The following is a 9,347-nucleotide window of genomic DNA, read 5'->3' on the forward strand; positions in this document are numbered from 1 at the left end:
GAACCATGTGTTATAGTCTACTCTTCTAACCCTAAATGGGTAAAAAACCTTACCTGAGCCCAAAATTATCTCTTATTTGATCTTATAGGTTTGTCACACCAATGTTTATACCTACAAAAAAGTTTCATATCAATCCAACATGTTCTTTATAACTTTTGTGAATTTGTTCAAAAATATTAAAAAATAATTCCTATAGTCTCGCAACGTCTCATAATTGACTAGTTGAATCAAAATAACCCCTTCAGCTCAAATTCAACCCTTTAACCCTTCAACGAGAGTCAATTCTGAGGACCAACTAATGTCCGCGACCATTAAAAAATCAACTCAAATTCAACCCCTTAACCCTTCAACGACGAATATGGCTCTAAAGTGTCACAGAACATGTGCTAAAACATATGACTCTAGGTCCAAATCATTGCAAAACCTCACAAATGCCTCAAAATCAACTTTTGTCTGTTCTAATAGTCTCCCTTCAGCAATGTCTGTTGATGCGGAAAAACTGCTCGCCCTTGGACCGACCAGATTCTGTCACCAACGTTTATGTTATCAACTATCACTCGAACCACTGGGGTTGGAATTGTTGATGCGGGATTCCGATTCTCCTCGTTATACGACTAGGATTTCTGCCCGATCAACTTCTTCACGACCAGAAGATCTTCTCGCGAGGCTTCTTCTCCAGAGGTTCCTGCGCACACAGACAAGTCAGAGTACGCCGGTTGTTTTCCCGGTGCAAACCCTCCGACGCTCAAGTCAGATATGAAGGTTCCGGGAACGCTCGCCACAGATCTTATGGCTCTTTTTGTGATTTTCTCTCCTTTTGAAGTTCTTTTCTCTTTTATCTCAAAAATGCTAACCCTTTTACCTTCGTTGGCTACCTTTTTATAGGCTTCCCCTGAATCCGAGTCTTCCGCTTTTTTCGAGACAGTATGGGACTTTGACTGCTGCGTTATGGGCAAACGCGGGATCTTGCGTGTTACGCCACGGTTCTGGGGAAAGCGTAGCTGTCGTGGTTCTGTGAGATCTTGCGTGTTACGCCACGGTTCTGGGGAAAGCGTGGCTGTCGCAGTTCTGTGAGATCTTGCGTGTTACGCCACGGTTCTGGGGGAAGCGTGGCTGTCGTAGTTCTGTGAGATCTTGCGTGTTACGCCACGGTTCTGGGAAAAGCGTGGCTGTCGTACCTAGATTCTCGGGCTGGGGAGCCCGTCTTGCCGACTGCCGTCGACCGGGTCTCCTCGCCTCTCGACCTCTAGCCGGAATGGCCTTATGCTCCTTACAGGAAATTGGCCTCGTGGATGAGCAGGATATTTTTGCTCTTGTTCCCCCGCGCACCAGGCTTTTACGGGACATACCGGTTCGCAGAACTCTGCCATCAGATATCTGCTCACCATGCCTGGTCTCGTCGATGTATTTCTCCCAAACACCGGTCCCCCAGTTTCTGGTGTTGGGTAATGTAGTGGACCAGCAGTAGAAACTCGTTAGTACTCGTTCGTGTGGGATTGGAAAAGGCTGCCAAGAGTCATGTCGCATTTAATTGCGGACGAAGTGACGTGGCGGGAATCAACCCCTCCATTTGAATTTCAGATCTACGGTTGCAAGATTCTTGGGATATGTGTCATTAAATACTGGCAGCCCAAGAGTTTGCTTCTCAGTAAGAAAAACCCAAAATCCTCAAACACGAACTCGCCTTTTTCTCTCTTCTCGTCTCCCCGGCGAACGAAACTCGGCACTACAGCTTTCACCGCTCTCTCTCTCTGACCGAGTCCCGGCTTCAGGTATTTCTTCTATTTTCTCGGTATTGGTTAGTTGTAGATAATTTCCTTTCTCTCTGCTTTGCCTGAGGTTGTAGTTGGCGGTGGTGTTTTGGTTAGAACTTAGGATATGTCGAAGGGTAAGGAGAAAGTCGTTGAGGTTGGTGACGACGAACTAGGTTTCTTGCCTAGTCTGCTCGCTGATTCTGCTTTTGACCCCGGGGCCCCCTTAGAACCCACTAGGTCTAGTGTCAGGACTAGCGCTAGGAGGATGTCCCCCCAAACGACCTCCACGAGCGGAAGTAGTGGTGAAGAGGGACCTTCTGGCTCGGAAGACACCCTAAGTGAGGATCAAGGAGGTGATTCTGGTGAGGGATCTTCGCCAGGAGCGCCGCGACCAGAGAGGCGCAGTACCGTAGGAGGTAGAGCCTCGTTGCGGGATTATGCTATTGATTACATGACCTGCACGACCACATTCAACGAGCTGGATGACCTCCGGCTCAGGTATAGCATTCCTGGTGAAATTCCCCTCAAGATCCCAGGAAAGAAGGATACACCTAGCCGGCCTCCTAGGGGATACGTTACCCTGTTTCTGGAAAGCTTTAAGTTTGGGCTAAGGTGTCCCTTACAACCCTACTTTGCCCGTATACTTAACGGGCTGAATCTGGCTCCTGGTCAGCTGAACCCCAATGGGTGGAGAGTGCTCTCTGGTCTGTTCATATTGTGGGACAGATGTTGCCAGAGCGAGCCCACGACTGATGAGGTGAAGCACCTATACCAGCTAAAGAGCAGCCCTAAAGATGCCGGTTGGTACTACTTCCAATCTAGTACCAAGAGCAGGAAACCCATAACTGATCTTCCAACTGGTGGTGGTGGGACTTGGAAGAGGAAATTCTTTTTTGCTGGGGGTCCTTGGGGTCAAGTTGCACGGGTTGACGGGAACGATTATCGCGTCCCACCCCGTTTCGTGGTCCCAGGTTGTATGCTCGCTCTAGATGTCTCGTATCCATAATTGTTCTTGCTTTATTGGCTTGTCTCTAACCAAGTGTCCATTTCCAATCTGCTCGTTTGTGTTGTAGTTTCCTGGGGTGTTCATTTCCCGCTCCAACCTAGTCAGCTTAAACGGGTCGAGGCTGTACTGGCCAATTCCTGCTCGAGCCGAGAACTGCTATCTACGTACAACTTCCTCGAGTCTCGGTTGATACTTCCTGGCCATAAGATGGAGGACGCAGTGATTGGAGCTCTGACCAGGAAACGCTCTCGGCCTCCAACAGCCAAGAGGGACCAGAACAAAGATGTTCCTGCTGCGAAATGAAAGAACATCGTGCAGCAGGTTCCTCCCTTGCAGGCTTTTCCTCCTGCTCCTGCTCAAGTCGGGGAACCTAGTGGAGCAGCCACTGATCCTGCTTCCTCTTCTCCACTTGTTGTGCCTCGGTCTCGCTTACCCGACAACCGACCAGAACACTTGGTTTCCTATCTCAATGAGTTGTCTAAACTCGTGAGCAAGAAGGACCTGGAGGACTTTGATGGTTGTACCCTGGGCGAGCTGGTGGGAGCCATGCAGTATAGCGCTTTCCATCTCAGCTGCATGACCACCTACTATAAGGCCAAGGTTGGCTGTTACGACAGGAAGATAAAGGAGGACATTCAATCGGTGACGACCAGAGCTGACGTTGCCGAGAAAAAGGCGGGGGAGCTAAACGTTGAGAACCTCAAGCTGATAGAGCAAGAGTCTCTCGCTCAAGCAAAAGCCATTACCCTCGAGGAGGAGTTGACCAAGGTTAAGGAGGATCTGCAAAGGCAGAGGGCTATGTATGAGGCTCAGCTCGAATCTCTCCGCGATTCCCACCGAGCTCAGGTCGAGAACTTGGAGAGGGAGGCCGACAACCAGTACGACCAGGGACTTCGGCATTCCTATCGTTGCATCATGGCCGTCCTCTGGAAGCAACACCCTGATCTGAGGATGGATGACCTTGCAGCTGGTGTTGCTCAACATATGGACGAGGAGGCGGCCAAGGAGGATGTCGAAGGGGTAGAGCCGATCGTGATTGAGGAGGAAAACTCTCCTCCTCGTGCAGTCCCTGCTGATGTAGGCGAGGCGAGCACCCCCCGGATGCGACTGGTGATACCCCTCCTGCACCTGAGGAGGTCCAGCCAACCGACGCTGCTGGGCTTACTGATCCACGATCTTCTTGATATATTTCTTGTATTGTAATGAACAATGTTTGTGAAGATTATCTGCTTTGTTAATTATTAACAAATTAATAAAAATGTTTTTGATTACTCTCTTGTGTTATAATTACGAGAGTCTGCTCGTCTTCGTCTGGTCGAGCTGGCTACGGCTTGGTATATGGTTTTGCCACCTGCCTTAGAAAATTTTCCGATGTTTGGGATTCTGCTCGCCTCCGCACGGTCGAGCAGATCCTGCCATGTTTGGTTCCTGTCTCGCCATAAACAGGCTGTGAGACTTGACGAGCCTTTGCACGTCTTAAAATTTTTTTTTTTTTTTTTGCCTCGTAGTCTGCTCGCCTTCACGTGGTCGAGCAGATCCTGGCATGCTTGGCTTCTGTCTCGCCATAAACAGGCTTTGAGACTTGGCGACCCTTTGCATGCCTTAGTGACTTGTTCGATGCTTGGGGATTCTGCTCGCCTTCGCGTGGTCGAGCAGATCCTGGCATGCTTGGCTTCTGTCTCGCCATAAGACAGGCTTTGAGACTTTGGTGAGCCTTTGCATGCCTTTGATTCTTCAAGGATTGGGATTCTGCTCGCCTTCTCGTGGTCGAGCAGATCCTGGCACGCTTGGCTTCTGTCTCGCCATAAGACAGGCTTTGAGACTTTGGTGAGCCTTTGCATGCCTTTGATTCTTCAAGGATTGGGATTCTGCTCGCCTTCTCGTGGTCGAGCAGATCCTGGCACGCTTGGCTTCTGTCTCGCCATAAGACAGGCTTTGAGACTTTGGTGAGCCTTTGCATGCCTTTGATTCTTCAAGGATTGGGATTCTGCTCGCCTTCTCGCGGTCGAGCAGATCCTGGCACGCTTGGCTTCTATCTCGCCATAATACAGGCTTTGAGACTTTGGTGAGCCTTTGCGTGCCTTTGATAATTTCCTCGGTTTCAAGCAAAAGAAATTCCTCGACGTTCTATTAATGGCCGGATTCGGCTTACATGAAATTGTTTGGACAATAAGCGTGGAAGATAAACGGTAATGAACATAAGCAAAAATAGCTTTCACATGTGAACAAATCTTACTGGAAGTATTTTCGGAGGTGTGCTGCGTTCCATGGGCGTTTCACCTCGTGGTCGTCCGTGCGAACTAGCTTGTAAGCTCCGGGTCCCGCTATCTGCTTGACTCTATATGGCCCCTCCCAATTCGGTCCCAGCACTCCTTGAGTCGAATCTTTGGTGCTCTGATTCACTCTTCTCAGTACCCAGTCTCCGACCCCGAATTGCCGTATGTTCACCTTCTGGTTATAATATCGAGCAACCCTCTGTTGGTAAATGGCTGATCGCTCGGCTGCTTGCTCCCTCCTTTCCGTTAGCAGGTCAAGATTCAAACACATCTGATCGTCGTTCTCCTGTTCATTGAAATGACTTGTCCGGTGTGTGGTCGTCCCTATCTCAGCCGGCACGACCGCTTCATGTCCGAAGGCCAAAGCGAACGGTGTCTTCCCAGTTGCGGTTTTGTGGGTTGTTCTGTATGCCCATAGCACACCTGACAGCTCGTCAACCCACGCACCCTTTTTTGCTCCAAGCCTGGTTTTCAAAAGTCTCTTGATGGTCTTGTTGGCTGCTTCTACTTGTCCATTCGATTGAGGGTGAGCAGGCAAGCAATACTTCAGCTCTATCCCGAGGTTCTGGCAGAACTCCCGGAAGCTGTGATTATCGAACTGCCTGCCATTGTCTGTTACCAAGGCATAAGGGATCCCGTATCGACAGACCAGGTTTCTCCACACGAAGTCTGTTGTTTTCTTCTCTGTGATCCTGCTAAGGGCTTCTACCTCTACCCACTTCGTGAAGTAATCTATAGCAACTATTGCATGTGTTGCAGCTCCTCGTGCCTTTGGCAATGGGCCGATCAGATCAATTCCCCATTGAGCAAATGGCCAGGGGGAGGTCATGGAGGTGAGCTTCTCTGGCGGTTGGTTAGAGAAATTTGCAAAACTCTGGCAGCTTACACAACTCCTGGTCTTCTCTTGCGCATCCTGGTGCATTGTCAGCCAGAAATATCCCTGCCTTAGAACCTTGTGGGCCAAGGACCTCCCGCCAGAATGATTTCCGCAAATTCCTTCATGTACTTCTCTCAGTACGTAATCCGCGTCGTCCTCATCCAAACACCGAAGGAACGGTAGTGTATATCCTCGCCGATACAGTACCCCATCAATCATCGTGTATCTCGAGGCCTGGGCTCTAAGCTTGCGAGCTCGCACCTTATCTGGTGGTAATACCCTGTCTCTAAGGTATGAAACTATCGGGTCCCTCCACGAGCATTTTTGTTCTATCCGGAACACCCCCAAATCCTGATCGATACTTGGGCTGGACTTCACCTCTAGAGGGACCGACTTTGGCATTTTTGGGTCGGCCACTGCTGCCATCCTAGCCAAAATGTCTGCTCGACTATTCTGCTCCCTGGGGATTTGTATCACCTCCACTACTTCGAACTTCCCCATCATCTGCCTGACTATCTTCAGGTACTGCTCCATCTTCTCCTCTCTTGGTTGGAATCTTTCACTGACATGATTCGCAACCAGCTGGGAATCAGTCCTGATCTTAACTCTGTTTGCTTTCACGGCCTTAGCCAATTCCAGACCTGCTATCAAGGCTTCATACTCTGCCTGGTTATTCGTGGTTGCAAATTCCAACCTTACAGCATAAGAGATCTCCTCCCCCTCTGGGCCTTCCAAGACAATCCCTGCTCCTGAACCCCGCTCCCCCGATGACCCATCCACAGACATCTGCCATACTTGAGTTTCGTCATTGCCTATATCTGCATCTTGTTGATCTAAGCATACTTCGGGCTCTGTGAATTCAGCTACGAAATCGGCCATTGCCTGGGCTTTTATCGCAGCGCGGGGTTTATAGTCTATGTCGAACTCGCTCAGCTCTACAGCCCACTTGACGAGCCGACCAGAGGCATCTGGCTTGTGCAGAGTTTGACGCAATGGCTGGTTTGTTATTACCGAGACCGGGAATGCTTGAAAATATGGCCTCAACTTCCGACCAGCAACCACAAGGGCAAGTGCCCATTTCTCCAACGGTGGGTACCTGGTCTCAGCGTCGAGCAGGGCCTTGCTGGTGTAGTATATCGGATACTGAACTCCTTCTTCCTCTCTCACCAGAACAGAACTGACGGCCCGATCCGATATCGCCAAATACAGATACAACTTGTCCCCAACCCTCGGTGTGGACAGCAGCGGAGCTTGCTGCAAGTATTGCTTCAAGTTCCGGAAGGCTTCCTCGCATTCTGGGGTCCATTCTGTTTTCTTTCCCCTCCTTATCACTTGAAAGAATGGCTGACACTTATCTGTAGCCTTGGATATGAATCTGCTCAATGCCGCCAACCTCCCCGTGAGGCTCTGTATCTCCTTCAGGTTATGAGGAGACGTCATTTGCACAATCGCCTGGATTTTCTCGGGATTTGCTTCAATCCCCCTATGGCTCACCATGAATCCGAGGAATTTCCCCGACTCGACCCCAAAAGCACACTTCTCCGGGTTGAGCTTCATCTTATACTTCCTCAAAAGCTCGAATGTCTCCTCGAGGTGTCTGACATGTTCCTCCGGGATTTTGGACTTGGTGATCATGTCATCCACGTACACCTCCATGGTTTTCCCAATCAACGGCTTAAAGACTTTGTTCACCAGCCTTTGGTAGGTGGCCCCAGCATTTTTGAGACCGAATGGCATTACCCTGTAACAGAACAAACCTTGGTTAGTGATGAAAGCCGTGCTCTCCTCATCCTGCTCATACATGGGGATCTGGTTGTATCCCGAGAACGCGTCCATGAAGCTAAGCAGACCATGTCCAGCCATTGAATCTACTAGCTGATCGATCTTTGGTAAAGGGAAGCTGTCTTTTGGGCACGCCTTATTGAGGTCCGTGAAATCCACACACATCCTCCACTTGCCGTTTGTCTTCTTTACCAACACCACATTCGATATCCACTCAGGGTAACTGACTTCCCGAATGAACCCTGCTCTCAAGAGCTTCTCCACCTCGCCATTTATAGCCTCATACCTCTCCTGGTTGAAGCACCTCCTCTTCTGCCTTACTGCCCGAGCACCTTTCTTTACTGCCAGCTTATGACATGCTACCTCAGGGTCAATCCCTGGCATGTCTTCATGTGTCCAAGCAAACACATCAGCATGAGCCTGTAAGCATTTCACCAACTCCTGCTTTTGCTCTCCCTTAAGTCTCGACCCGATTCTGATCGTCTTTCCCGGGTTCTCTGGTCCCAGGCTTACTGCTTCCAGATCCTCTACAGGTTCTTGTCTGCCCTTCTTGTTTTCCACTTGGGAATTGAGGGATGTTATCTGCATTACTTCCCTTGCTGCCGAGGAGTAGCAGCTTCTTGCGATCCTCTGGTCTCCTCGTACCATTCCTACTACCCCATTCACCCGGTACTTCAGAGCCAGATAATGGTTGGACAACACCGCCTTGCTCATCCTTAAAAATGGCCGACCTAGGATCATCTGGTAAGGACCTTCCTCATCCACTACGACAAAGTCCAGTATCATTGTTCTTTCTGTCGGGGAGCTCCCAATTGTGATAGGCAGCTCGACCACGCCCAGAGGGACCAGCTTCCCTCCTCCGAACCCCTTCAAGGAGGTATTGGTGTGTTCCAATTTCCGGTCGGCTATTCCCATCTCTTCCAGGGTTGACTTAAATAACACATCAACTGAGCTCCCTGTATCAATCAGTATCCAGTCAAACTTCTTGCTAGCGACAGTAGCCTTGATGACTAAAGCATCCTCGTGGGGGTATAGAATTCCTTCCTCATCCTCATCCGTCCACATGATTGGCACTTGCCTGACCCTTGCTCGTTTGGCTGCTGGGGTGTTGAGGAGTACCTCTTTACTGGTCATGGCATACCTAGCATAATTTTTTCTCGATCTGTTGGAATCTCCGGCCAATGTCGGGCCCCCAGCTATCACCCTTACTGCGGGCTGCTCGCGTCTTACGTTTCCGCCATTCTGCTCCCCATCACCCGTTGTGGCTACCATCGGGAAAGTCCCATCCATAAACTCGTCCAGGTACCGATTTCTCACCAAATCTTCAACCTGGGTCTTGAGATCTCTACACTATGCTGTGGTATGGCCATGGGTGCCATGGAACTTACAATAACGTCCTCTATCCCTCCTGTTGGATAGCTTTGTTATTGGTGTAGGGAGGTGCAGCAGCCCTCGATCCTTTATGGCCTCGTACACCTCGTCCAGGGACATCTTCAAGGAAGTGTACCGCCCGTAGTCCGGGTTCTGGTCGATCAGGTGCACTGCTCTTTCTCTGTTTGCCCCGCTCTGAGTTGGGGGCGGTGGAAGTACTTCTGGTCTGCTCGCTCTGCTACCATGGGGGTGTTGATGAAGATCACCAGATGCCGACTCAT

The 9,347-nt window shown here is 50.0% G+C and overlaps 2 protein-coding genes across 2 annotated transcripts; one reads left to right on the plus strand and one right to left on the minus strand.

Moving 5' to 3' along the window:
- Positions 1 to 1,878: 1,878 nt before the first annotated feature.
- On the plus strand, positions 1,879 to 3,963 carry LOC112096409. The gene is made up of 3 exons (XM_024179833.1): positions 1,879 to 2,554; positions 2,828 to 2,979; positions 3,082 to 3,963. Exons 1-3 carry the CDS (start codon positions 1,879 to 1,881, stop codon positions 3,961 to 3,963), a joined length of 1,710 nt encoding a protein of 569 aa, XP_024035601.1.
- A 1,029-nt stretch (positions 3,964 to 4,992) lies between these two features.
- On the minus strand, positions 4,993 to 8,760 carry LOC112096410. Its single transcript, XM_024179835.1, has 3 exons — positions 8,341 to 8,760; positions 7,888 to 8,241; positions 4,993 to 7,722 (listed from the first exon to the last, which is right to left on the minus strand). Exons 1-3 carry the CDS (start codon positions 8,758 to 8,760, stop codon positions 4,993 to 4,995), a joined length of 3,504 nt encoding a protein of 1,167 aa, XP_024035603.1.
- Positions 8,761 to 9,347: the final 587 nt, after the last annotated feature.

The sequence above is a fragment of the Citrus clementina genome, unplaced genomic scaffold (assembly GCF_000493195.1).
Source record: "Citrus clementina cultivar Clemenules unplaced genomic scaffold, Citrus_clementina_v1.0 scaffold_8, whole genome shotgun sequence".
Classification (NCBI taxonomy): domain Eukaryota; kingdom Viridiplantae; phylum Streptophyta; class Magnoliopsida; order Sapindales; family Rutaceae; genus Citrus; species Citrus x clementina.

What these genes read in the sequence shown, in the direction of transcription:
- LOC112096409 (XM_024179833.1), top strand. Translation starts at nt 1,879, where the DNA reads ATGTCGAAGGGTAAGGAGAAAGTCGTTGAGGTTGGTGACGACGAACTA. An exon ending in GAGCAGCCCTAAAGATGCCG is followed by an intron (nt 2,555 to 2,827) that starts GTTGGTACTACT and finishes TTTGTGTTGTAG; the next exon opens with TTTCCTGGGGTGTTCATTTC. An exon ending in GCCATAAGATGGAGGACGCA is followed by an intron (nt 2,980 to 3,081) that starts GTGATTGGAGCT and finishes ATCGTGCAGCAG; the next exon opens with GTTCCTCCCTTGCAGGCTTT.
- LOC112096410 (XM_024179835.1), bottom strand. Translation starts at nt 8,760, where the DNA reads ATGTGGACGGATGAGGATGAGGAAGGAATTCTATACCCCCACGAGGAT. An exon ending in TGAATGGGGTAGTAGGAATG is followed by an intron (nt 8,242 to 8,340) that starts GTACGAGGAGAC and finishes GAAAACAAGAAG; the next exon opens with GGCAGACAAGAACCTGTAGA. An exon ending in GGATATCGAATGTGGTGTTG is followed by an intron (nt 7,723 to 7,887) that starts GTAAAGAAGACA and finishes GGATACAACCAG; the next exon opens with ATCCCCATGTATGAGCAGGA.